Genomic DNA, 25751 nt, shown 5'->3' with positions numbered 1-25751 from the left:
GTTGGACGCTTGCTGCTGCTGCTGCTGCCTCTCTTTCTCTCGATGCTTACGTTTAATGTCTGAATCCCAAGCAAAATAGTTACAGCGGTACGGTGTTTGTGAGCGTGTGCGTTGATCATATCCAGGACCCACTGGACGCGAGCACAGCCAGAACTTGCGGCCATGGTTTATACCTGGCTTCGTCACAAGAAACGACTTGGCAGGCTCACGGTGAGTCGTACACATGGGTGCAGGGTGGGGTGTGAACAATGACGACCACTGAGCGGCAGTATCTTGGCGTTTCGTGTTGTTGGTTGTGGTACTGAGCAATGTCTTTGAGGGTCGAGTGACAGGTGGATCGGAGACGTGCTTGGTCACAAATGAAGTAAGCGTCGCTTGTGCATGATTTTTTTTCACTCGCTTTGAGCTACGCGTGCCACTCGCAGCACACGTCTTTGCACCAACAGATTGCGCCAAGGAGGCAGGATGAAAAGCAGCTCCATGCGCAGGTTCATGAGGCAGCTCACTTTTTGGTATTGTCTCAGGTGTGCATGTAGTCACCTGATTCAGTTTATGTTCTTGTTGTCCTGCTTGTGGTATGATCAGTTCCGCTTGGCGCTGACGCTGGGCGCCAAACATCTCGGCCAAACGTGGCTGGGTTTTGGTCGAGTAGGCGTCCCAGCGAGATGTGGCGAGGCGGGGCAACGGATGTGGCGCGGCCATACCGTCTTTTTCGCCATGCAAAAGGTCGACGAGATAGGTGCGACCTGTGCTTGTTTCAACTGAGTCTCTCAAGTCTAGATAGATCGGACAGTGATCCGAGCCATGGACTTGAGGCTGAATATCTGCATGCTGGATCCACGGCTCGAGTCCCTGTGTCACCAAGGTGTAGTCAAGTCGTGTCCCATAGTTTGATGCTCTCGCATCGATCAACGTGTTCCAACACGTATACATACGATCTCGCTCCGGAAAAAAGTGGCGTGTCATGTCCATAAGAGGACCTTGAGGAGCCAGGATCGCCTGGAACCATTGTCTGGCAGGATGGGCCGAAAATTCGGCCGCTGGCACCCTTGCACTTTCGCAGTGATCGCGTGGACTTGCCACAACATTCATATCCCCAACAACAATGACATGACGTCCTTCGTTGATCAGCGATCGTACACGCTCTTCAAGCGCATGGTAGAAAGCCATCTTGTACGTGACGCGCTCTGCATCCGTCTCATTCGGCGCATATACATTAATCAACACAAACAAACCACAGTCCAACACAATGCAACGCCCTTCTTGATCGAGTGCTGCGTACGTGACGGGATTTGTCGCGCTTTGAGTTAGCGTGGCTGGCAAGCCAATCTGGTCGCCCTGGCCCAACCCAGTAATACCAACTTGCGCCTTGCAAGGCCTGCATACCCTTTTCCGAACAAACACTGCCGTTCCTGTATATCCCTTGGTGGGATGCAAGTCCTACAAGGCCTCATAGTCGTCCATGACACACATGGCGTATGTGAGCTGCTTACGCGTCATTTTCACCTCTTGGAAGCACGCAATATCTGCGTGCAGCTCTTTTAGGCACGCCTCCCACGACGGCAGCCCATACCATGGCGCATAGCTTTTCAATGTTCGCAACCCATTGACATTCCAACACACGATTCGCATGTTGATGTCCGACCACACTGTTCCAACACCCACAACTCGTACCCCCTACCAAGATCTAGCCAACGGATACATTCATGTACTTAATTTTTGAACCCAACACGTCCTTTCTCCACAACCTGTCATGTAATGACGCATCTACAAGCAATTTACTTATGTATCTTTTTATGCGGTTAAATTAGGCTTGGATAGCGTGCTCAGGGGGGCATCACCACCTGGAGCCAACTTGAATATTGTTGGCACCTGAGCTGCGTGGACCACCAAAGCGACGACCACCAAAGCCGCCACCACGACCGCGACCGCGACCACGACCACGGAAGCCGCCGCCTCCGCCACCTGAGTATCGAACCATATCCTGCAGCTCAGGAGGCACTTCTTGGTTCGCCTCGCGAAGAATTCCAACCAAGTCACGCGCTGATTTCGAATTTTCACTAGTGAAAAAGGTGATCGCCACACCCTTGCGGCCTGCGCGTCCTGTCCGACCAATCTGGTGAATGTAGTCCTCAGTGTTGGTCGGGAAGTCTGAGTTGATCACTAAGACTGGTCAGTTCATCATGCTCAATCGCACGTACCATAGCTGATGTCTTTTACGTCTGACCCAAAAAATGCACATTACACACACACACACGCATCGTTAGTATTTTGTCCTTTGGCACGTGGCAGTCGGCTACAAGCCCAGGCACAAAGGTCGGAGCAATCACACACACACACACACAGACATGCATATGCACCAATGCAGCCTGAGAAACAGCCATTTTTCTCAAGATGGCATGGATTTCGCCATGAAAACACTAGGAGACATTCTACGGCGCAAACGAAAAATGCACATATCATCATCGTCATGCGCATGTCTTGCGCCCCCTGAAATGTCTCGCCAGTCGAACTTACTGACTTCACGTGCATACGCGATTCACTCTCACCAAGCACAGGCATTGCTTCTCTAATACTGGTGAGATGTAGCTCTGAGGTCGATGGTGGTGCCAATGGCGCTGCTGTTGCTGCTGTCGTTGCGGGTGCAGGTGCAAGTGTGTTTTTCTTCTGACGCCCAAGGTGGCCATCCACAGACTGCCAATACTGATACGTACCTAGACCACGCGAGGCAACGGCCGTCGCAACCATAATCGGGCTATTGCCCGACTTGAATTCTCTCAAAACCCAATCACGCTCGTCTTGTTGTTTATCGCCATGAATGGCCAGACCGGGCCAACCGTCTTGACGCAAAAACTTGGTCAGGTCATCTGCGGCACGCTTCGTTCCTGTAAAGATGATGACCTTTCCGTTCTCCTGACTAATGTGCTCCAGATGCTTAATGAGACGACCACGCTTGTCAAACTCGGTGCACACCTCAATCACTTGCTTGACGTTGTGGTTTGCTGCGAGTTCCATCGATCCAATGTTCACTTGCACATAGTCATTCAGAAAGTCCGACGCCATACGCTGCACTTCTTTAGGCCATGTCGCCGAAAACATCAGTGTCTGACGGTCTGGACGAATCTGCTCCACAATCTTGCGAATCTGCGGCTCAAAGCCCATGTCCAGCATACGATCTGCTTCATCCATCACCAAATAAGTCACACGGCGCAAGTTCGTCTTGCCGATTTCCATCATGTCGATGAGACGACCTGGAGTGGCAATCACGATCTCAGCGCCACGCTGCAAGCTGCGAATCTGTTGTCCCTTGGGCACACCGCCATACACAGATGTTGTGCGCACACGACATGCAGATCCGAAGCGCTGGCATTCATTTTGAATTTGCACAGCCAGCTCACGAGTGGGTGCAAGAATCAGGGCAATAGGTCCATCGCCATATTGAAGCGGCGCCTGCGCCTTGATATGCAGAATGCTCGGCAAGGCAAATCCAATCGTCTTTCCGGAGCCTGTTTCGGCAATGGCAACGAGGTCACGGCCACTTAGAGCCAGGGGCCATGCTTGCGACTGAATGGCGGACGGCTCCGTGAATCCAAGCTTGTTGATTTCACGCATGATGTAGTCAGGGTATCCAGTCTCTTCAAACGTAGTTACAGGCCTGGGAACATTTGAGCCCCGCAGTGTAATTTCTTTAGCACGACGGAACTCATTTACTTCTTGCTCTGAGCGCTCTGTCACTCGCGGGTCCTCTTTGTAAAAGTTCTTTTCGAATGGAACAAGATCAGCTTCGTTCCAGTTGATCCTACTGAGTCCTGCGCCAAGATCTCCTCCACCGCCATAACCACCGCCGTAGCCACCACCGTAGCCACCGCCATAGCCACCGCCGTAGCCACCGCCATAGCTACCGCCATAGCCACCGCCATAGCCACCGCCGTAGCCACCTCCGTAGCCCCCACCGCTACCATATCCACCGCGGCTAGCGCCACCGTACCCACTACGGTAGCCACCATTCTCTCCATCAGCGTTACCACCGCTGTAACTACCGTACGGCATTTTCGAATCGAGTTGTTCGTGGTAGTTGTCTAAGCAAATTATGCAATATTCGCAGAAAAAAAAATCTGCTTGTCAATTGTTCGCCCACACATTTTTCCCCTCCAGCCTCGCTATACGACACGTGACCTATTGGACAAACGCGTGTTGCAACGCGTCCAGAGGCGTGATACGCTTTGACGGGTCCAGTTCCAACATGCGGAGGAGGAGATCCACTAGTAGCTGCGTTTGCCGGAGATCCTCAGGCCGCATTCGCTTAGCCAAGTCTCCAGGAAGGAATCGTTCGCGCAAGTCTTCCGTCGGATGCGTCGTATTCACGCGTTTAACGATTGTGTCACCTGTAGCTGTGTCCACCTCAGTGCTCAGGAACGTGTGATAGTCCTCGAAGTGCTGTGATGCAAATTCACATTTTTTCAGTTGTTTTGCAAGGGGTTTGCCCCGAAGCCTCTGTATAAGCAAAAGCATATGATTATTGGTTTTGCCTGGAAATAGAATCTGGCCCGTTGCTAATTCATAGATCGTACAGCCCATTGACCACATGTCCACCTCGCATCCGGCTGGCTGTCCCAAAACTGCCACATGTGTGAGTAGATACATGAATGCGATAGAAAATGAAAAGACGCATGAAGTATATGCCTTTACTATTTTGTAGACACGTACTGATTTCAGGGGCTCTGTAAAACCGACTCACCAAGTAGGGTGTAATGTCCATACTCGTCGTGCTTGCCGCGGAACCAAAATCTGCGAGTTTTGCGATTGTTTTGGCATCGTTTACAAGAACATTGTCGGGCTTAATGTCTGCATGCACAATGTTCTCCGCTTTGAGCAATGCAAGTGCAAGGAGCATTTGTTTTGTGTATGTCTTTACCGCATGTAGGTTCAGACCCACATCCTTTCCGAAACGCTTGACAATTTCCCGCAGGTTCAGACCCAACGACTCAAATACCATGCATAGGTGCCCACGATGTTCAAAATGTGCATAAAAATGGACAATAAACATTTTGTTGTCAGGATCGGCATCTGACAAGAGTCGCAAGATGTGGATTTCTTTCATTCCCGCTTTGTACATTGTCTCTTGCCTTCGAGCAATTTTGATCGCCACTTCACGCCCATTTTGTGCCAGATCTTTTGCACGCACTACCGTTGCAAAAATACCACGTCCTAGAATGGAAAAAATCTGGTATCTGCTCTGGAGCTTTTCTCCCAACATCACGCGATAGTAACCGTCCGGATCATCCCAGTTGTCGTGCAGCCCAATTGCAGAAGAATTCATGTGATACAATGAAGCTTTTTCCACACTCGTCACTGGATCCTTTGTGACTGTCGATTGTTTAGATTCTAGGAATGATGGATTCTCCAAATCAAACATGTCGTCCAGCTCTGCCTCGCTCCGTTCAGGCTGAGCCATCTGGTGTGATTCTGTAAACTGCTCAGACGGAGTAATTGCAGGCACTTCTCTCGTGCCCATTTCGATGTCATTTCGCTCAGTAGAAGGGGTCGGTCCCGCCTTGACCGCTTGGTTCTCCAACGCGACCTGTGCAAGTCGTTCTCGTCGTCGTTTGCGCTGCTCTGCTAGCTGCTCCTCCTCCTTTTCTTTTTGATCGAAGTAACTTTCGTATTCATACTCATTATCTATAGATTTGCGCTTCTTAGTGCTTGATGATGCTGCACCTGACGCGCTCATCAGCGCAACACGCGCGCCGTCTTACAGAGTAGTGTTTAGCCAAGAAAGCCCCCCCACACACAGTTGCAAGCACAAGAAATGCCACACACCTGTCCCTGCCGTCAACTGAGGGGAGGATTTACACGGCAGCGACGCACGTGACTCATTCCTGCCCTAGGGTCGCGTTCATGCCGTGTTCTGCTCAGTGGGGGCAGAGTGCGGTGCAATGTCGATTGCCAGACCGTCGAAGGCAGCAACAGCATTGTCATTTTTGACAAATTCTCTGAATTCCTCTGGTAATGACGCATGCCAGTACTTGGTCACTTGGCGCTCTATCTCGCGCATGACATAAAATTGTTTCACAGAATTCTTGAACGGGGTGCCCTGTTTCAATTGGTGAGTGCTGGTCAGCGGCGCTTCTGTCGAGACGACAGGCGCAGGAAGACGTGCAGAAAAGTGATTGAGAACGACGCGACGAGCACGGATCTCGCCAGAAAACGATCCTACAATTCTTGGGACAGAATGACCACGGGACAATGCTCGTGTTTCTGCCTCCTGGACTCCGAGTAAAGACTTTTGGAGCATCTGTGCGTGCTCTTCCGACTCAATACGCGCCATTTCCAAGTCCTCGGCATTCATAGATGCATAAGTACACTCATGCACAAGAAGGTCTGCGTCGCGTGCGAGGTAAGCCATTCCTCTCCCTACGAGACCTGCCGTAGCATCACTCGTGTCACCGAGAATACATAATTTGCGTCCGGGTCTGTCTAGCGGCGGTGGACTTAGGACATGGCCATCTGGTAAAGTGATGGTTTCTCGATCTCTCATGACACGGGAAAGCAAGGAGCGTGGAGAGCGGATGTTATAAAGTTCGAACAAAGCATCTTTGTTCGAATCAATGATAGCCAACTCTTCTTGCGAGACGGACCGTGAAGCAGTAGGACCTTCTTGAAATACATAGCCTACTGTTGGACATCTGTGTGTGATGGGAGCGGCACTGATCGTGACATTACTCAATTGAAGAATCGATGGCCATGTGCAGGTTGACTCATTCATCCGGATGTCACGACCAGGTAATTCGTTTTCATGCGGCGGCAACAGTGGCAAAGTGCGTACTTGACCACGCACTCCTTCGGGCAGGTATGGATCCTGTTCTGTGTATGAGAATGTAGAAATGCCTTCAGGGTTGTGTGGGTATGCTGGCTGTGACGGCCATAACAATTCATGTACGATAAAGTGGCTGCTCAGCGATGCATACGTGATTGACAGCGTTGCACGCAGAAATGCTCGCAATCCTAAGGGACCAACAAGCTGCAGTCGTGGTTTCCCATCTTTGGGCACAGAAGCACTGAGCCCCATCATGCTGAATATTAGGGGTGTCAGGCCTAGTATGTCTGTATGTTAGCCAAGTAGTCATGATACACACGGTCTGGATGCAAGTGTGTAATCAGAATCGTACGAATCTGTGCGAGTTTTGTATGGGAATTTACGTGCGGCAGTAGAAGTTGGCGCTGCGTACCTTCACCGCAGTCACTGAATGTTAGTATTTTCATTCTAATCCCATTGGTTCTATACTCACACCATCACCGTTTCGTGGTCCCATTTAACAAGCAAACTTCAATTATAGCGTTAGCATACCCAAACCAACTCGCAGACTCAACATTTACGAACCTTGAATAATTTCTTGTCAATAATGGAGAAGTGCATGTCCCGAGAAACTTGACTTGCATAGGAGGAGGATGCACCATATCTGCACTTGGACAACAACAATCCAACGTCGTGATGACTAGGATAAAAGCTTCGCCTGTGCTACAGGCGTCGTTACACCCAGTGCACACAAGTGATTGGGTACTGCTAAAGCAATTTTTTTTGATTCATCCTCCACTTCTACGGAGAAAGATCGAGAGAGTTGGAGCGTGCGTGTACAAAAGAAAAAAAAATATAGCAAGATGGTGGATGAGACGGAGATGCCCGATTCAGAACGATGACGACTGGGCCTTCGCATACTCAAGCGCACTCATTGCAGTAGAATATGCATCTGTGCCTTTAGAATCGCTGCTAAGGCCGTTCTGTCAAAAGGTATGAGCATTCATGTCTATGCGCGACGTGGCTTGGTTCGAAAAAATGCGTAGGCCTAAGAGATCACGTACCATGCAAGACTCAAGATCTGAGATGGCTGCTGCGAGACGTCTTGATGTATCAGGCACCATTTGCTGACAGTCACGAAGGATTTCTTCCTACATTTTTGTGTTACTGAAATGGACAAATTAATGGCACACATACCTGCTTCTTCACATCCCATTCATCCTTTCCCTGGGACGCATACTGTTTCACGCGAACAGCCTGCTCATCTGCTTCTTGCCGATAAACGCCAAGCTCTTTTGCCAAGCTACCACGCATTAGCTTCTTGCGCTTTCGTACGTATACATACCGTTGAACCACACCCGTTTTTATTGTTAGCTGCCGCTTCTCCTGCTGGACTTCGCTCATGCCGCACAGATCACACGCAAATTGTACGACACCAGTGGTGGTAAAGCAATCAACACGTAATCAGTCCTAGAGTGCCAGCTCACCTGTGACCCCGCATCGAAGCGAATGGAAAAAATATACATTGGTGACACTTGGACCCTCCACTTGTTCGGCAGCTGCATACACGCTGTCAGACAACGCCCACACGCCCACATTCTCATACATGCACTGTGGCGTCCACCTAAGGCTTTTATTTGTCCCTTCTCGCCACACTTGTTGCCACCGTTACCCGCTCTGCTTGCAACAGGCTTGCATTCAAGGAACTTCTCTCACACAAACCTCGGTCATCCTCTACTGCCAGAATGGCAGGACATGTACTGCAACATCCACCAACATACGCTATGACTCATCGCCCTGGGCATGTCGATGTGTTGCCACAGTGCGAGACACCAGAAGAATTTATTGTACGTACGAGCCCGCGCTTACGTGTGTTTCAGCATGATTATGTCTCTGATGATGTATTCGAATCCCCCATTACCACAGAGTCTGCTCTTGCTTCTCATGTTCAAGAAACGTCAAACGCTTCTTCACGCGACGTCGTAAACTCGGCATCATATGCTGCGACCCAAGCCGTTACACCAGATATGACTCCCTCTCATGAGGAGGTCCATACCTATTCTTCTACCTCCTCTTCAGATGGATTGAGTTGGGGTACCGGCAATGAAACGAGCACTCTTTTGGATCTTGATTTCGCGTCAAATCAGTCTCCAGCCACCCCTGAACGCATGGATCCGCTATTGTATGTGCCCCTATTTGAAGAGACGTTATCGAACACACATGAATCACTTCACAATTCGCCATTTGTTGAAGACAAGCAGCCTTTGGTTTCCGATGCTAGCATCAATCCAAAAATGCTCTTGCCTGCTGCATCTGAACGGAAGATCGGTGCGCCAGTGACTTCATCATACGTCTCTCAAGAACCACTTGCCCCAATCAAGAACGAGTCTGAATCAGATGTGTGCGATCTTGATACCAAAACTACGAATTCTACTATCACGACGTCCGCATTCACGGCATTTACGCCGATGCGCCTGGGTGCTGCTGAGGAATTCGCACGCCCAAGCAGTAAATGCGTAGGCTCTTTGCCGCGTCAACGAAGCCACAGTCCCAGCTTAGACCTTGATGATCTGCGTCCATCGTTGGAGGAATACAATAAACTATCGAGTAAAGAAAAACGGCAGCTACGAAACAAAATTTCCGCTCGCAACTTCCGAAACCGACGCAAAGAGTACATCACGCTACTAGAGGACCAGCTCAAAGAGCGGGACTCAGTCATTCGACACCTTCAAGACCAACTTTCGTCTATTCGATTGGAAAATCATCACCTCCAAGAAGAATTACGTTCACAACGCCCTCGCACTGTTTCAGCGGTTGATGTATCAAAATTCCTCAGTGTTCTTCAACGCAGTGCGAGCTCAGCGTCCGACCTGCCGGACGTTAATGCCAACCAGAATAGGCCTGTGTCTCGTTCGTCCCCCAAACTACCATCTGCGCCGCTTCAAAATGCTCACAAGGATGTAAACTCATCCTCATACCCTGAATCATCTTCGAATGCTTTTTGGAGTCGGGTCAACAGTATGTCTTCTATGACCGCTGCCGTTGCATAATGTCACGATCCTTCATATAAGCGTGTATTACAACCCACACACATAAATGTATATGCATATATATACATATGCATATACGTATCCGTAGCCATCGTTTCTAGTCTCTTTGTGTATATCCTAGATCCCAAGATAAAGTACGTGTTCATTGACGCATTGTGTCCTCGACATATCGTCGGAGAGAGAGAACACTTGCTCCTGGCAAGTGCTAGTCAACGATGCCACGTGGTGCAGCTACCTCCACGATCTCGATTGGATGAGGAGTGGCGATTGTGCCGGAGTGTGTGCCGCCAGATCAATGAGCGGTGCCATGTCACGGCGCGATCGCGACGCACCTCCTCATGCAGACGCATCGTCTCTCTCTACACCATCGAATACGTCTCAGCGCCGCAGTGTTGCAGCACTGGGTTCTTCTTTGCCTTTAGCATCCACAAGACGTGCCACGCCAGGGCAGGCGTCCGCGCCGGGGTCGTCTTCGATTGTACGACGCACGCACAGCGCCCAAGGGCCCCTGGGCAGTTATCGTTCACTTTCTCGCTCAAGGACAACTCCGGTACGTGAAGAGTCTCTTCTTGGAAAGCGGAGCTTTTCATCTACGCATCTCCAAGACTCGGAATTTTCCACACCGCAAACGTCGTTGGCTAAACGACCGCTCGTTTCATCGGCCCTTGCTACGGCACCACGTGCCACAGATGGCTCAACCGGGAGTGCTGAACCATGGAACACACCGTTAGCGCGTCATCGTTCAGGGAAGTCCGACAATCTTTTGACTTCTTCGCCGACATTGGATCATGCTTACGAGCTACAAATGCTACGCACTGAGTATGATCGGCGTATCCAAACAGAACAGCGTGCATATCAAACACTTGAGACGCAGCTCCGCTCACAGTCGCGCGAACTTGACGCACTCAAATGCCAGCGAGTTGAAGTACTTCGAGAATGGGAAACAGAGCGAGCTTTGCAGCAGGAGAGGCAGAAGGATTGGGAGAAGGCAAAAGCAAATCTGGAAGAGCAGCTTACTTCTTTGCGCACAGAAACTTTGAATCTTCGTTCCATTAACGAAGAACTGAGAGCCCAGTGCCAAGCCTCAGCATCCGATGCACGCGCCGACGTCACATCGTGTCAATCACAACTCGTGCACTTGCAGGCGGAATACGAGCTTGCACGCACAGAGAATGCGACTTTATCACACAAGAACGAAGCATTGAATGCACGAATTGAAGAAATCGAGTCCGCAGCATCGCCTCACCGTCGCGCTGAATCTGATGCAGACGATGTAGCATTATACAAGGACCAGCTCAGCCAACACATCACAGCTGTTCATCGTCTTGAAGCGGCTAACATGCGACTTAAGGCTGAAAATACGCGCCTGCTGGAAGTTAGTGCACGCGTAGATGTGCTTCACGAAACGAACAAGGGCCTTGAAAGCAAGTTGAACCGCATGGATGCTCTGCAAGCGGCGCTGTTAAAGAAGGACAACGAGCTGCCCTCGATTCACGAAGAGCAGCAACGCTGGATTTCCGTCCTTAGCAAAGGCGTAGCGACTGATGAGCAAGCAGCGTTTGTGGCTGCTGCTCAAGCGAGCGATCAAGTGCCTCAGCTAGGCGTGCCTGACACACTCACACCAGAAACTCTACCGGCCTACATCTCAACACTCAGAGGCACCATAATGGGACTGACTGCTCGGATTGAGGGGCTTAAGCTATCAGCGGAACAACTGCGCACCACGAATGTCGAGCTGAGTCGACGCGCAGCGCAGGACTCTGAGACTGAGATCAGCTTACGGAGGGAATTAGAGCATACGTCCGAGCTATTGCTGCGCACACAGCGGCGAGCTGATATCGAGAGCGATGATCTGCATCGCTGTAAGGCAGTACTTGCATCTTTTGAGCAAGAGGCGCAGCAGGGTCACGCGTCCTATGAATCGACGCATCAGCTCCGCATCTCTGGTCTCGAAGAGCGCATCACTTCTCTTCAAGCAGAGTGCGAGAGTCTCAGGCAAAAACTACGCGATACAAACACGATCAAAACGGAGGTGCCGGCTCCCGACACTGTGTCCAAAGAAACCCAGCACATGCTGGAGACATGGGAGACACAGTATCGTGATCTAGAAAAGCATGCTCAATCGCTCGAATCTGAAAACGAAACGCTTTGGATGCGCGTTGGACGTGGCGAGTACAATGTAGCGAATGAACGCTGCTTGGTGCTTGCCGACAACCCAGTGTCTCGCGACTTGGCTGTTCGAACTTCAGCGCTGGAAGCCCTCAGGAAAGAGAACCAAGGGTTGTTAAACCAAGTGGAGTCTCTTCACAAGGAACTCGCAATGGCCGGCACTACAGCAAAGCTAAGTGAGCTTGCGCCTACTGATGCCCTCGTACCGCTCCAGACCGTCGAAAATTTGCGCACTGAGCTTGCCCAAATGCAGGAGTCATTGCAGCTGAAAGACAAGGGTATGCTTCGACTAAAGCAGGTTTTCACGGCAAAAGCAAATGAGTTCCGTGAGGCTGTACAGTCCTTGTTCGGCTACAAAGTCCGGTTCATGGAAAATGGCAAGGTCAAATTAACATCGGCGTATGCAGGCGGAGCTCGTGGTACTACGCTCGTTTTTCGGTCTGAAGAGGGTAATGTTGGTGAGATGAAGCTCCAGGGCGAGGCTAATGATGGGCTTGCAAATGTGTCACACCTGCGTGACTACTGGCTCAGCGATGGAATCCGACATAGTGTGCCATGTTTTCTGGCCGCTCTCAACTTGGAGTTGTACGAAAACACCACGCAAGCCATCCGTGGCTCGTTCGGCAGCGCTGATGTGGAGGCATAAGAAGACTCATTAGTGGTTTCTTCCTCGCCTGGCTCGAGACTTGGCTGCGCGCCTCGTGAAGCTTTAATCCCCACCTATTCCCCATCTCCACACGTCATTTACAGGTCTCCTTGTTTGTAGGATAATTTTTTTATCTACGCACCTTCCTCCAGGTGTATGACGACAACACCGTCATTGCTAACAGCTGAAGAGGTCGCTGCCCCTGCTGCAAGTGGCGTACCAGAAGAGGCAGCGCGCGTACTTGCACAGCTCGCGCGGCATCAGCATGTGCGCGGATGCATAGCCCTGACTGCGTCAGATTTGCGTGTTATTTGGAGTGGCGGTGTCGTTTTTGCCTCCAAAGAAAAGCTCGCACAGATTGTTCACTTCGTTCGTGATACGCTTAATGTCACTCGGCGGCATGTACGCGTGTTAGAAGACAATGATCAACTGGGGCTCATGCGGATCCGAACAGGCGCTTATGAACTATTAATCACACCCAGTATGTTTATATTCAAGTCCACCATGAAGAATTATGCTCACAATCAGGCGAAACATACGTACTTGTAGTACTGCAGGATCCAAATACCACTTAATCATTAACCGTTTCGACATGTTACGATAAACTTTGTGGACGAAGCACTGAATATCATTCCCTAGGCTCCTTTTTCCATTGCGCCATCCAGTCGCTCTACATTGTATTGTCTCACATTCTGTATAATTTAAATATTTAAAATGCGTCATATCAAATCTACTTTACTAGGCGAAAAAAACTAAAGATAGAAATAGAAAGGGATCAAAGAGGAACAGTGAATCGGACGAATTGTAAATTATACAATCAAGGGAAGAAGCAAACTAGATCTTGCAACATTAGCGAGAGCAAGAATGTACCACCAGGACACAGATATCTTGAGCTCGCATGTTTTCGCAGAAGTAGTTCTTGCTTCGACACAACGAAAAAAGAACAGCAAAAGCAACAGGGAATTTACATGTACAGGCTTCAAAAACGTTCACGGCGAGGTATCTTCTTTTACTCCTTATAGTCGACGAGGCCGCCGACAAGCTCAATGCTTTCAAGGTAAGACTTGCCGTACTTGTCTCGGTGGCTGGTACTACCAGTGTACATGACAGAGAGGCCTTCGCCAATATTCTTAAAGTAATTGTTACTGACATCATCGCCTGAGCGGTTGTAACCCGAGCTGTCGTCTGCAGAAGGACCAGCAACCCAGGAGCCTAGACCTGTTGCAAAGCTTCGCTTTTGGCTGTGTGATCCCTTGAGTTGCTTATTAAGTGCTTTAAGCTTCGTTGCGTACTCCTCCTTGTCCCACGAGGAAGATGAAGAGCTAGAGCTTGATGACGACGAACTCGAGGACGAATTCGACCATGCCGCCGCCTCTCTCGAGTCTGTATCATCGTTGTTGCTGCTCTCCTCGATCGAAGAGATGATTTGTTTCATTGCCGGTGCATACGCTTTCCTAACGGCTTTGCTGTTCGAAGCAATCTTCTTCCATGAGCTAGGGTCTTGACTACCCGTCCTAGCCAGATTCGACTGAATCCACATGGCAATATGGATGTTGATCCAAGGGCGGCTCAGATCATCTTCAGACAAGCTGTCCAAGTCGATACGCTTATTCGTCTTGAAATCAACGAGTGCACCTAATTCCGAACGACCACCCCCATCCACTTCTCCCTCAGACGCTGTACCGATAGCCCAAGAGTATGTGTTGTGTTCAACCTGAACCATGTTCTGGAATTGCTTCAACTCACCTGAGCCATACGGACTTACTTGCAAGAGACCCAGACTGTCGCCTGAATCGACACGGCCGGGGCTCTGGTTCGACTTTTGGAAGTCTGACTCAGCCTTGATGTCTGCTAGCATGATTCGGACGACCACTTTTGTGTCCACATCAGGGTAGTATCGTGAAGCAGCATTAAAGAGAGCCATAATTGTCTCGTTTCTGTTCTTCTTACTAGCAAGTTTACCAAGGTCGCCAGCCCATTTTCGGATCGTGTACAAATCATCCTGTGCCTCCAAGAATCCGTAAGATGGATTGTTCGTGATTACACTTTGGTTGGGCAAGTTGCCATGAGGCTCATCTGCTGATACAGATGCTACGCGGCCACCATTAACGCTGGAATGACCCAGACGCTGTGCCGATGATGCAGGGCTGTCTTTGGCGATGCGATAAAATCCACCATGCCCCAACTTGTTGCCAACGCGAGCAGCAGTACGGCCTTTAGGGCTTGGTGACTTAGACGTCGTCGTCTGGGAGTTGGACAACGAAGTGGACGTCTTGGAAGATGGTTTCGACGAGGATGAAGGCTTGGATGACGACGAAGACGAGCTCTTCTTAGACGAGGAAGTCGAGCCCGAGGAAGATGAAAGTCTTTTCGTCGTCATTTTTGATGAGGAAGATGTCTTGATAGTGGATGTCTTTGACGTCGAGCTCAATGATGAACTTGAAGCTGGAGACTTGGTCTTTGATGTCGAGCTTGACGACAAAGATGAAGTCGTAGACGACGACGACGATGACCTAGACTTTGACGATGAAGACGTTACTGACTTGGATTCCGAAGAAGACGAAGACGACGATGAATGCGACTTGGACCTCGAAGACGACGATTTCGACTTGGGAATTGTCTCACTCACATCAGTTTTGTTATGCTTCTTGTCCATCTCGCCTTCCACTTTGAGTCGGCCATTGTACATGTCGCCAAGAATGCTACTTAGGTCGAGCTCAACGCCTCCATTTACGCTTTCTTGCTCGAGCTGCTTCTGAATCGAACGGTGAAGTTCTTCAGCAAGCTTCTTCCTTTCTGTTTCATTCCTCTTGCCATAAGAAGGAACCTTGTGACCTTCCTTGGTGACGCCAATGCGAGGCTTGTCAAACACTTCGGACACAGTGCTTTCAAGCGCTGATGGAACATCCACCGTACTGCTTGTTGGCACTGCTTGATGCTCATCAGGGGTGTTTCGAGCGTGCAGCAAGCGTCCATTCAAGTGACGATGGGGCAAAGCTTCCACGCATGACGTGCATATCAAAGCAGCTATCACAATGCCCACAAGACTCCAACGAATCATGCTCGGTCCAGCCGAGCAGTATTTCATATTCCTAACGTGTAAAGGCAGGTGTATGAAACAATTGCGCAGTGCAGAAAGCAATACCAGATCGCTTATGTGCCAAACAGGGAAACCACTGAGCCTGCAGTGGCGTAAAAAAGGGTTCAAGGGGAGGGTTCGTGAGTGGAAACCGTGCCAGCGGCTGTTACTCTTATGAGTATAGGTAAGGGGAAAGAGGCTGCCCAACGGGATCCGAAAGCCGCAAAGAAAGGGGATGGGGGTGAGAAGGTGTTAGACGTATGGAGACGAACTTAGTCCTTTGGCAATTTAGATGAACTATTTAGGTCTCTGTCACATTATGATCCACATTCGGTAGAATTTAGAGACGCTTGTCCCATCTAAATACAACCAATCACAAGCGATAATCTAATGTAATCTAAATTGGTGATGGGCGCGCATGGACACTAGAATTATGCAAAGTGTAGAAAGGCTATCGACAATATTGGAGTGACTTTAGTGGAAAAAATCAAGATGATTAATGATGCACAGCCTTGGCAAAGCCAACAGCGTCCTTGTCAAGATCGTACACTGTGTAAAACTTGCGCAGGAACACATCGCCCACGATCCACAATGGTCCCACGGGTTCAGGCAGGTCCATGCCCATGAACGGCGAAATACAGGTACCTTGCACGTTAAATATGTAGTCTCTTCCCTCCAGCGTGTAAGGCTTGTTGTCAAGATAAAATGTTAGAGCCGGCAAACTTGGTACTTTGCTGCAGTCCACACTGTACTGCCCAGTCCAACTGCGCTTTGCGCCGATTTCTTTGTTGAGGATTTCAGCAACGTCCGTTGGCATCGCAATCAACGACGTGCCGGTGTCAATAGCAGCACCCGTCCTGGTCAGGACCAGCTCTTCATTGCCGAAACCAATCTTGTTTAAGGCTACTTCCCAGTAACCACGGCGACGAACGGGCGCATAAACAATCGGACCTTCGAATCGACTAGGGTCTACGCCACCGAACGTAGCCTCACCGCCCTCTGACTCGCTTGAGCCTAAATAAAATCCAAATTGGTTTTGGTCTAGCAGATTCTGCTCTTTCATCCTGTAGAAAGGCGGGACAATCTTGTTTACACTGATCGTGTCGTATGCAAGACCTAGGATGCCGTCAAATTTTCCAAAAGCGAAAGCAAGGCCAGGCTCTTTTATTGCCTCAGCAAAGTCCTGGTCCTTGACATCAAGGTCTCCAATCCTGAGCGTATCTCGGGAGACGAAGCCCTCCATACTACCTGAGCCGTAGTGAATCTGAAACTCGCTCCCATTAGCCTGGTAAGTCTTTGATAGTGAGTTGTCGTATTTCTTATGCAGAAGGCACGCGATTGATGTGCACGACTCCGACGGGACCCACAGATTGGCTGAACCGGTGTCGAGAATTACTTTGAAACTTTGAGGAGGCGAGCCAAGCTCGATGTCGGCAAAGTATTGAGCGTTCAGAAAATCGGTTAACGGCACATTGTGACCTGCCTTCGCACGTGCATGCCACTGCTCTGATACCATGCCGGCGTCAGCGCTTTGCACACGCAAGTCGCCAGATGCATCCTGGTATAAAGAAAAGGGCTGCTGCTTGTTATTGACACCGTATTTGAAACCTAGAAATTCGGCCTGAGAGATAATCGAAGCAAGCGTTCTTTCCTTGGCATACGGCATCTTGGAAAGCTTTGTCTTGAAGACGCCGGCATCAACAAGCGCCACTGAAGCAGCAAGAAGCAGTGACAGTGACACGAATACTTTCATCATAGAAGCCTGAAGAGTGCTTTTTGAAAATCGATTGGCACCTCACCCCACACGCTCTTTCTACTGTACCACGCGGTCTAAAGAGCTGTGTGATGGCGAAAAAAAAACGGCGTAGCAATATTTGAACTTGTGGCGGCGTTGGGACGGGCGGCGTGGCTAAGTGGTCTAGACGCGGGGCACAAATTATGTAAGACAAATTACGCACGGCCTAGTGGCGTGTGAGACCCAGGTTCAAAGATTGTCGGCTCGACGTGCTTGTTTCATTCACGAGCGGCACATGAGCCGCGGCGAACCATCGCGCATGCCTATCTCTTTTTCATTCAAACATGCAGGTTCCAAGGTGTCCCCTTTAAATGCACGAAAGGTCTGGATTGATCATGACATGGATGAAGATGTGCATGCATCTGGTAAACACGCAGACGTGCCATTGAGTGGAAAGCGCAAACGTGACGATGCAGCTGCATCGTCGTCCCGGACGACAGCTCCTCAGCCCAAGGTGATTCCACTTATATCTTCATCTAATTGGCATGATGAGCGGAGACGAAGAATTGGGATTTCAGAGAAGCATGGGTGGCAATCGGAACCTCTCACACCAGGCTCGAAAAGGTTGACGTCTTTATCGCGACAGCCGCCCGATGAACTTGCCACTGAACAGGCTTTTTCCGAGCCTTCAAAGCAAGGTTTGGTTCGTCGTGCACCCAAGGAAGGAACGGAGCGTGACTCCACACCACCGGCAGAACAAATATCCTCCGGGGCATCGACGCCTAGAGAGTCTTTCTCAACGAGCAATGAACCTACTGACCATGATGCTCTGCAAGCCTTGCTTGCAGGAGAGAAGGGAGCTGTTTCCAATCCATTAGCCAAAGTAATTCAGCAGCCTAACGAGGAGGAGATGTTTCATCGCGATGTGGGTACAAGACCAAATGAGCCAACATTGGATGACTATCAAAGTATGCCTGTCGAAGAATTTGGGGCAGCAATGCTACGTGGGATGGGTTGGAAAGAAGGTATGGGCGCGGGAAAACGGCGGAATGGGCCTGCGCATGCACCAATCATTCAACGCCGCGCAGCTCTTTTGGGCCTCGGTGCGAAGGAGCGCGCTTCTCCCACGATGATCTCGGGACAACGACGCGATGTAGATCGTCATTATAAGCCGGTAACCTCGCGTGATAACCGCTCGAGGCATAGTGCCTCTTATGGACCTAGTCGATATCGCGAGGGTGAAAATTTGCCTCGTCGTGAGAAGCATGGCTCGAACAATCGTTCCGAACATCGCTATCAATCTCAGTATGGAAGCTATCATCATCAACACTGATTGGCGTCCGAGCTTCAGCGACTTTTATTGTCACTTATTCATGCTTGCGGCAGATGTACAAGTAGTAATGAAACATGTCACCAAGCTCTCGAGTCTCGATCGTCCATGCATCGCGCTGCATATGCGGCCTTCGAAAATGTGGTTGACCGAATGTGAAGTAAAGGAACAGGCCCGTGGCAGGTTTCAATAAGCTGTGCGTAAGTACGCTGACAAACGATCACCGAGTATGCATACTGTAGAACGCCCTGGACTTCGGCTGCCACATTCTGGAGCACTTGCTCGCTAGGATTCCACACAGACCCATTCTCTGCCATGAGGGCATCCATCGTGCCTGTTTGTAAATAAGATAAAACAATAGAAAATACACACCTTTGTCGACTATCACGTCCCAAGTGCCAGGGCCACCCAGTGTTGATGCATGTTGTTCTAGCTCGCGAATGTCCATAATGCGCCAATCTAGTTCTGGTACGCGTGCGCGCATTTTTTCAATAATCACAGAACTATAGTCAAGATCTGAGAATGAAATTAACCTCCTGTTCTCACTCCTCTCCCCATCCTCATATCTTGATCTTTGACTGATACATACTCACAATGTTCGTGTAACCATCATCCAGCATGTCCTTGCTCAGGGCTGTCTTGTTACGTGATAAGATACCAACGACGTACTTGAGTTACCACATCCCAGCATCAAGATCCGGCTTTTTCGATCAGGCACGAGCTCATGAAATATGTGTCTCGGGTGTTATGCATTCTTTTCATCAGTCACGCACACATACTGGATATCACTATACTAAGTAGGTGTGAATAAACTCGAGCATTTGTACATACTTTCCGAAACCAGTCGAAATCGGTGTCTTCCGCCTCTGACGCATAGCGCTTGTCCCAATACTCGACTTTCTGAAAGTCTGCATTTTCAGGCGCTGAAATATCGGGGCTACGGTCAGTCGCCATGGTGGGAGACCAGTCAGGCGAGCTTGCCAAGGCTCTCCACAAAATACACCCATCGCTGCATTGCCCGAATAGCCGCCCTACCTAGAATTGTCGGGGGACATGAAAGCTGGTAATCCTTTGTGTTTCTCTGCCCAAATGCTCATTTCGTCATGAATAAGCCTTCATTATGGCACCAGGGCATACAAGCTTGAACAAGCAACCAATAGGGTTTTATTACACTACAAACGTTAAAACCGAAAAAAACACCTAGGCGTTCATATATGTGCTAGCCTCGATGGTTTCCGGCAGTTCTGGCACAGCCACCTCAAAGCGGCTTTGAATTTGTTTGAGCACCTCTGCATCTTCGTCACTCGACACGAACGTAATGGCCAATCCCTTCGTTCCGAATCGACCCGCACGACCCACGCGGTGCAGGTATGAGTCTGCGTCAGAGGGCGTATCGTAACTAATCGACACGTTGACGCGCTCGACATCAATACCACGACCAAAGATGTCCGTAGCCACAAGAATACGCTTCTCAAAGTTCTTGAACTGTTGATAGCGCTTGATACGCTCGTCCTGTGGCAGACCACCGTGGATGCAAATGGATGGGAAATTACATTCGCGCAGGAGCTGATCAAGCTGGTTCGCACGAGAAATGGACTTGACAAAGATGATCACTTGGTTGAATTCCAATGTGTCGAGCAAGTCATTCAACTTACGGTTCTTCCCCGCCTCTTCCAGTCGCACGTAGTACTGCTGAAGACCGTGGAGCGTAAGTTTGGTTTCATCGTCCACATAAATTTCGAGTGGGTTCTGCATAAACTTTTTGCATGTTGGACGGATCTCTTTCGCTAACGTAGCACTGAACATCATGACCTGCTTGTGATGAGGCGTAGCGCGGAAAATTTCCTGCACATCACGACGCATGTCCAAGTTGTCCAAGATTTTATCGCACTCATCAATCACGAAGTGCTTCACATCGCCAGCCTTAAGCGACTTGTCGCGCACGAGACCATTCATGCGGCCAGGTGTTCCGACAAGGATGTGGGGGCACTTTGCTTTGTCTGCGAGCATGGCTTGGTCTTCCTTGATGGGGGTACCTCCATAGACGACGGATGTACGAACCTCGGGCATGTATTTTGTGAAACGCGCATACTCGTTGCGGATCTGGTATGCAAGCTCGCGCGTGTGACACAGCACAAGCACAGACACTTCTCCATCCACAGGCTCCAGTTGCTGGAGCGAGGCCAGCACAAAGACGGCCGTCTTACCCATACCTGATTTGGCCTGGCACACGACGTCCATCCCCAGAATCGACTGAGGAATACATTCTTGCTGCACCTCAGATGGGTGCTCAAAGCCTAGATCGCTGATGGCTCGGAGCAGTTCTGGTTTCAGCAAAAAGTCACGGAACCCGGTAGAGTGAATACCCACGTAACTACCCTGCATGTTTGTTAGTACACAAACTCATACTTCCCAATGCCTAACTCAACACGAACCTTCTTGTTGCCCTCGTCACCGTCACCGGCTGGAGCTGCTCCTGCCGAAGCATTTGTGTCGGCTTGCGTAGTACCAGAGGGGGGCACTGACACTTCTTCTTCGTAATCAATAAGATCCTCGTTCTCCATCGTCCTTCCACAACTGGTTACTGGCTAAGTGGTTTCACCTGCGTTTAGGCGACTCAGTGACCGCGAACCTCGCCTCTACTCTCCCCTCCCTTTTTGCACGTCCAATTCTCTGTTTGGCCACACCTTGTCCGCTGCGGCAACATCACGTGACACATCAGTACCGGCTCACCCCGCCTCTTTCGTTCACGCCAGAACACGCGTGTGCTCAGCGCGCAGGCTGACGTCCGGTGTGATGCGCATTGACAGTGTTGGGATCCGGAAACGACCCAAACTGGATAGTGATAGTGACGATGTAGCGAACGGACATGATGATTATCAGAATCATGCAAAAGATGCACTCGCGCAGATCGAGCAGGGGCTCTTGTGTGGTATATGTATTGAGTTATATGATCGTCCTTGTGTGTATGTCTTGCGACACTAATTCAATCCAGACTGTCACCGTGTGGGCACGTGTTCTGTGCGTCATGTCTAGTGTCGTGGTTCTCTGTGGCACAAGAAGTGAATGAGGATCCATATGAAGAGCGACGCACGGGGCTTGTGCGCCGAAAGAAAGTATGCCCAAGCTGTCGTGCCCAGATCGTGTCACCCCCTTTAGAACTTTGGGCGTTAAAAGATGTTCTTGCAGCAATTCATAATTATCGGGGAACAGCACCATCGACAAACGAGATACAGCAGTCATTATGGGATGGACTCTTTGACCCTACGACATTCTATCATGTCATTCGTGACCAAGACGATGGAGTGCTTCGCTGTGGCATGTGTTCAAGTGAAATCCTTGAAGGCCAGTGTACAAATCGAGAATGGTATGTTCATTTGCAATCTGTCATGAACAAGTCGACTAATATGGAAGTGGCATTATCTACGAAAATTTGTCTGAAGAAGAGCGTGCGTGGCATGCCTCTGAAAATGTGCACGATGACTCAGATATGATATCTGATGATGACAACGATGATGAAGACGCAGGCTCGCTGGACGACTTCGTTGTCGATGATGATGTCGACGAAGGTGACGATGTCAACGTTAGTACCAATGAGAGCGAGCACACCGATGAAGAATCTCGATCTGTCTCGTCTGACTCGAGTGTTTCCGTGATAGATAATTCATCTGCGCGGAATCAGCCATCACGCCCAGTCTCTATCAGCTCTGACGGAGACACTTCAAGCGAACATTCCGATGAAAGCAATTCTCGCAACGATGAATCTAGCGCAGACGATGAATGCACGGAGGTACCACTAAATGCTTCATTCGTTCGCCGGAAGCGACTGGAGGCATTGATGAAATCACGCGCACGTCGGCGCGATGCGTCGAGATCCCTCGATTTGGTGGACCAAGATTCTCGCAGTGCTGATGCTACGGATCATGATGATGTTTCCACATAAATAGAATGTGTAATTTGCAGTCTATATGTTGATTAACGGAGGCCCTCAGCTGTACAGACCTACAGGCCAACAGGCTACGTAGGGGCTCGTTTGGTTCAGTTCAGCGCCGCAGGAATTCGTAAGCGCCTTCACGTGAATATGTGTGGCCCATGAGATGAATCGAGCACACCTCTAAAAGCGCTGATTGGCTGGCTTTAAAGCCGGGGACGCCTCATCATGTCGCCATTTATCGGCGCTGGGGTCTCGACATTTGGCCGTACGAGTTCGGGCCATGTAACTTCTCACATACACATCATCATGAGTACGTACGAAAAAGTGTCTCAATAGAACTCGGTCATTAACTTTGGCAGCTGACGTGACTCTTCCACCTCTTCCTTATGCTTACGATGCTCTCGAGCCGTTCATTGCTGCCGAGATCATGACGCTTCACCACTCGAAGCACCATCAGACCTACATCAACAACCTGAATGCTGCGAACAAGGCTTTCGCCGAGGCCGAGAAGAACGGTGACCTCCGCAAGCAGATTGAGCTACAGAGTGCCATCAAGTTCAACGGTGGTAGCCACATCAACCATTCGCTCTTCTGGAAGAACATGGCGCCTCAAAGTGAGGGCGGTGGTCAGCTGCACGATGGTCCGTTGAAGCAGGCTATCGAGAAAGAGTTTGGCGATGTTGAGAAGTTCAAGACGAACTTCAACGCCACCTCGGCTGGCATTCAGGGATCAGGCTGGTGCTGGCTTGGTCTCAGCAAGGGTGGTCACCTTGAAATTGTGACCACGAAAGACCAGGACCCTCTTGTGACGCACCACCCGATCCTCGGTAGCGACATTTGGGAACACTCGTGGTACTTGCAGTACAAGAACGACAAGGCCTCCTACTTCAAGCAATGGTGGAATGTTGTGAACTGGAAGGAGGCTGAGGCCCGCTACAATGAGGCCATCAAGAAGGCCTCGCTGTAGAGACGTCGTGTTGCAGGTAGCATGACATTTTGCGTCAATAGTTTTTACAATTTTGGCGTCGTTTTAAAAGAAATATTTCGCTGCTTGGTTGGCACGAGGCACTGACTCGTTCCTAAACCCAACAAAGCATGTACTAATTCTGTGTTCGCCATGTAAGGCGCTCTGCAAATGGTTACATGACGCTATCGCATCTCCCATCTTCGCTCTCCGAAAAAAATTGTAACACGCTATCTCTGTAAGCATTATTTATGGATCTATATAGTCAATAACCTACTGTCATCCAACGCGTCGAAAAAGACCACATCCAAGTAGGACCATACTATTGCAAGTCGGACGTGCGCGCAAGAAAGAAGAAAAATTTCCACCAAGCACTTTACATTGATAAACATAACTGCATGCACCAAAAACATCGATGTCAACAGCCAAGAATCAAAAAAAGCTTCTAGGCTTTAGAAGCAGCTTCTTTGGCATTTGTTCCAGGCCATGTGTAATTATCCAGGTGCTTGTAACCGAACTTGCCGATAAAGTCGTTGAGCTGCTCTGGGCCACGCGACCCGTAGTCGTAAGGCACACAAGGGACTTCACCTTTTTCAATGGCGCTCAAGATAGGAGTAAAGAGAGACCAGCTTGCGACTAGCTCGTCATCACGCACGAAGTTAGCATGCTCATCACGGAGGCAGTCAAGGATAAGCGCCTCATAGGCTTCGGGGATGTAAGCATTTTGGAACCGATCACGGTACGTCAAGTCCAGTTCCACAGGAACAGTGGTGCTTGCCATGCCAGGCAATTTCGCATTAATGATCAGGTAGAGAGCCTCACCTGGCTGGATACGCAGTACAAGCTCGTTTCTCTCAATCTTATCAAGTTTATGCTCAATGTCGCGGAACTGAACGCGAATTTCCGCTTTTCCTTCATCAAGGGCTTTGCCAGCCTTCATGATAAAAGGCACATCGCGCCAACGTTCATTGTCAATGTGCAGCACGATTGCGGCAAACGTCGGCGTGTTACTATCCTTTGGAACTGTTTCATCGTCCTTATAGCCAGGCTTGCCATTTGCTGCAGCATACTGACCGAGGAGGACATGGTCTTTTGAAATGGGACGCACGGAGCGAAGGAGCTTGACTTTCGCATCACGGATGGCCTCTGGTGTAAAGTTTTCCGGCTCGTCCATCGTCAACAGTGAAAATACTTGGCACAGATGGTTTTGTTGGATATCGCGGATGATGCCAAATTCGTCAAAGTAACCACCGCGTCCTTCGGTGCCAAATGGTTCTTTGAAAGTGATTTGAACGTTGTCAACCATCCAGCGGTTAAGCATGTGCTCAACAAAAGCATTGCCGAAACGGAACGGAAGAATATTTTTTATCATTTCTTTGCCAAGATAGTGGTCGATACGGAACGTCTCAGCCTCGCTCCATGTGCTCCGCATTTTCTCGAGCATGTCTTTGCACGACTCAAGATCACGTCCGAAAGGCTTTTCAATCACGATGCGATTCACATTGTTTTCAGAGTAGCAGTGCTTGCGTAGTTGGCCCGACACCGGTAACAATACATTGGGTGGAAGCGCTAGGTAAAAGACGCGATGGCGATGCTCGCTGTGTCGTGCGTCTTCCAATGACACGATTTTTGCATTAAGCTCTCGGAACGACTGGTCGTCATCATATTGACCGGCAATGTAATGACACCGCCCAAGGAACTCTTTCTTCTGCTTCTCTGAACATTTGAAAAAAGATGAAATGCGGTTATTGAACTCGTCTTGCGTCATTTTGGAGCGAGCGTATCCAACGATAGTCATATCGCTAGGCAAGTCATTGTGCAAGTACAGGCGCAAGAGAGATGGAAAAATCTAAGCCATCGTTAGTACTTAAAGTCCATCAGAGAGAAAACGCGAATTGGGCGCAAACAACGAGGGTGAGAAACGGTACCTTTTTCTTGGCCAAATCTCCTGAAGCGCCCAGGACTGTGCGTGTAAGTAACTTTGTAGAGCAGCGCCTCAACATACCGACTAGAGTGGTATTTTTGGTCAGAGGAACCTTATTGTTCGA

At 49.7% G+C, this 25751-nt stretch overlaps 17 protein-coding genes across 17 annotated transcripts; 6 read left to right on the top strand and 11 right to left on the bottom strand.

The window, feature by feature from the left end:
- Positions 1 to 52: 52 nt before the first annotated feature.
- Positions 53 to 1170, bottom strand: MGL_3205 (uncharacterized protein; the record flags this gene model as incomplete). Its single annotated transcript, XM_001729609.1, has 2 exons — positions 53 to 59; positions 224 to 1170. 2 exons carry the CDS (start codon positions 1168 to 1170, stop codon positions 53 to 55), a joined length of 954 nt encoding a protein of 317 aa, XP_001729661.1.
- Positions 1171 to 1440: 270 nt separating this feature from the next.
- MGL_3204 (uncharacterized protein) lies at positions 1441 to 1632 on the bottom strand (the record flags this gene model as incomplete). Its single annotated transcript, XM_001729608.1, has 1 exon — positions 1441 to 1632. One exon carries the CDS (start codon positions 1630 to 1632, stop codon positions 1441 to 1443), a length of 192 nt encoding a protein of 63 aa, XP_001729660.1.
- Positions 1633 to 1837: 205 nt separating this feature from the next.
- On the bottom strand, positions 1838 to 4050 carry MGL_3203 (uncharacterized protein; the record flags this gene model as incomplete). Its single annotated transcript, XM_001729607.1, has 3 exons — positions 1838 to 2163; positions 2202 to 2222; positions 2715 to 4050. 3 exons carry the CDS (start codon positions 4048 to 4050, stop codon positions 1838 to 1840), a joined length of 1683 nt encoding a protein of 560 aa, XP_001729659.1.
- A 508-nt stretch (positions 4051 to 4558) lies between these two features.
- On the bottom strand, positions 4559 to 5731 carry MGL_3202 (uncharacterized protein; the record flags this gene model as incomplete). The annotated part of the gene is made up of 1 exon (XM_001729606.1): positions 4559 to 5731. The coding sequence occupies one exon, from the start codon at positions 5729 to 5731 to the stop codon at positions 4559 to 4561; it is 1173 nt and encodes a 390-aa protein (XP_001729658.1).
- A 165-nt stretch (positions 5732 to 5896) lies between these two features.
- MGL_3201 (uncharacterized protein) lies at positions 5897 to 7072 on the bottom strand (the record flags this gene model as incomplete). The annotated part of the gene is made up of 1 exon (XM_001729605.1): positions 5897 to 7072. One exon carries the CDS (start codon positions 7070 to 7072, stop codon positions 5897 to 5899), a length of 1176 nt encoding a protein of 391 aa, XP_001729657.1.
- A 614-nt stretch (positions 7073 to 7686) lies between these two features.
- MGL_3200 (uncharacterized protein) lies at positions 7687 to 8200 on the bottom strand (the record flags this gene model as incomplete). The annotated part of the gene is made up of 4 exons (XM_001729604.1): positions 7687 to 7779; positions 7861 to 7947; positions 7994 to 8099; positions 8142 to 8200. The coding sequence occupies 4 exons, from the start codon at positions 8198 to 8200 to the stop codon at positions 7687 to 7689; spliced, it is 345 nt and encodes a 114-aa protein (XP_001729656.1).
- A 341-nt stretch (positions 8201 to 8541) lies between these two features.
- Positions 8542 to 9846, top strand: MGL_3199 (uncharacterized protein; the record flags this gene model as incomplete). Its single annotated transcript, XM_001729603.1, has 1 exon — positions 8542 to 9846. One exon carries the CDS (start codon positions 8542 to 8544, stop codon positions 9844 to 9846), a length of 1305 nt encoding a protein of 434 aa, XP_001729655.1.
- Positions 9847 to 10153: 307 nt separating this feature from the next.
- Positions 10154 to 12661, top strand: MGL_3198 (uncharacterized protein; the record flags this gene model as incomplete). Its single annotated transcript, XM_001729602.1, has 1 exon — positions 10154 to 12661. The coding sequence occupies one exon, from the start codon at positions 10154 to 10156 to the stop codon at positions 12659 to 12661; it is 2508 nt and encodes an 835-aa protein (XP_001729654.1).
- A 156-nt stretch (positions 12662 to 12817) lies between these two features.
- On the top strand, positions 12818 to 13236 carry MGL_3197 (uncharacterized protein; the record flags this gene model as incomplete). The annotated part of the gene is made up of 2 exons (XM_001729601.1): positions 12818 to 13063; positions 13144 to 13236. 2 exons carry the CDS (start codon positions 12818 to 12820, stop codon positions 13234 to 13236), a joined length of 339 nt encoding a protein of 112 aa, XP_001729653.1.
- Positions 13237 to 13670: 434 nt separating this feature from the next.
- Positions 13671 to 15749, bottom strand: MGL_3196 (uncharacterized protein; the record flags this gene model as incomplete). The annotated part of the gene is made up of 1 exon (XM_001729600.1): positions 13671 to 15749. One exon carries the CDS (start codon positions 15747 to 15749, stop codon positions 13671 to 13673), a length of 2079 nt encoding a protein of 692 aa, XP_001729652.1.
- A 487-nt stretch (positions 15750 to 16236) lies between these two features.
- MGL_3195 (uncharacterized protein) lies at positions 16237 to 17496 on the bottom strand (the record flags this gene model as incomplete). Its single annotated transcript, XM_001729599.1, has 1 exon — positions 16237 to 17496. One exon carries the CDS (start codon positions 17494 to 17496, stop codon positions 16237 to 16239), a length of 1260 nt encoding a protein of 419 aa, XP_001729651.1.
- A 274-nt stretch (positions 17497 to 17770) lies between these two features.
- On the top strand, positions 17771 to 18808 carry MGL_3194 (uncharacterized protein; the record flags this gene model as incomplete). The annotated part of the gene is made up of 1 exon (XM_001729598.1): positions 17771 to 18808. The coding sequence occupies one exon, from the start codon at positions 17771 to 17773 to the stop codon at positions 18806 to 18808; it is 1038 nt and encodes a 345-aa protein (XP_001729650.1).
- Positions 18809 to 18885: 77 nt separating this feature from the next.
- On the bottom strand, positions 18886 to 19759 carry MGL_3193 (uncharacterized protein; the record flags this gene model as incomplete). The annotated part of the gene is made up of 4 exons (XM_001729597.1): positions 18886 to 19139; positions 19178 to 19321; positions 19395 to 19439; positions 19585 to 19759. The coding sequence occupies 4 exons, from the start codon at positions 19757 to 19759 to the stop codon at positions 18886 to 18888; spliced, it is 618 nt and encodes a 205-aa protein (XP_001729649.1).
- Positions 19760 to 20005: 246 nt separating this feature from the next.
- On the bottom strand, positions 20006 to 21369 carry MGL_3192 (uncharacterized protein; the record flags this gene model as incomplete). Its single annotated transcript, XM_001729596.1, has 2 exons — positions 20006 to 21184; positions 21241 to 21369. The coding sequence occupies 2 exons, from the start codon at positions 21367 to 21369 to the stop codon at positions 20006 to 20008; spliced, it is 1308 nt and encodes a 435-aa protein (XP_001729648.1).
- A 232-nt stretch (positions 21370 to 21601) lies between these two features.
- Positions 21602 to 22748, top strand: MGL_3191 (uncharacterized protein; the record flags this gene model as incomplete). Its single annotated transcript, XM_001729595.1, has 3 exons — positions 21602 to 21771; positions 21801 to 22172; positions 22220 to 22748. 3 exons carry the CDS (start codon positions 21602 to 21604, stop codon positions 22746 to 22748), a joined length of 1071 nt encoding a protein of 356 aa, XP_001729647.1.
- A 418-nt stretch (positions 22749 to 23166) lies between these two features.
- On the top strand, positions 23167 to 23706 carry MGL_3190 (uncharacterized protein; the record flags this gene model as incomplete). The annotated part of the gene is made up of 1 exon (XM_001729594.1): positions 23167 to 23706. The coding sequence occupies one exon, from the start codon at positions 23167 to 23169 to the stop codon at positions 23704 to 23706; it is 540 nt and encodes a 179-aa protein (XP_001729646.1).
- Positions 23707 to 24148: 442 nt separating this feature from the next.
- On the bottom strand, positions 24149 to 25471 carry MGL_3189 (uncharacterized protein; the record flags this gene model as incomplete). Its single annotated transcript, XM_001729593.1, has 1 exon — positions 24149 to 25471. The coding sequence occupies one exon, from the start codon at positions 25469 to 25471 to the stop codon at positions 24149 to 24151; it is 1323 nt and encodes a 440-aa protein (XP_001729645.1).
- Positions 25472 to 25751: the final 280 nt, after the last annotated feature.

The sequence above is a fragment of the Malassezia globosa genome (genome assembly GCF_000181695.2).
Source record: "Malassezia globosa CBS 7966 chromosome Unknown mgl_sf_8.1, whole genome shotgun sequence".
Lineage (NCBI taxonomy): Eukaryota > Fungi > Basidiomycota > Malasseziomycetes > Malasseziales > Malasseziaceae > Malassezia > Malassezia globosa.
The sequence above is the reverse complement of the archived record's forward strand: the minus strand, read 5'-3'. Positions and strand labels throughout refer to the sequence as shown.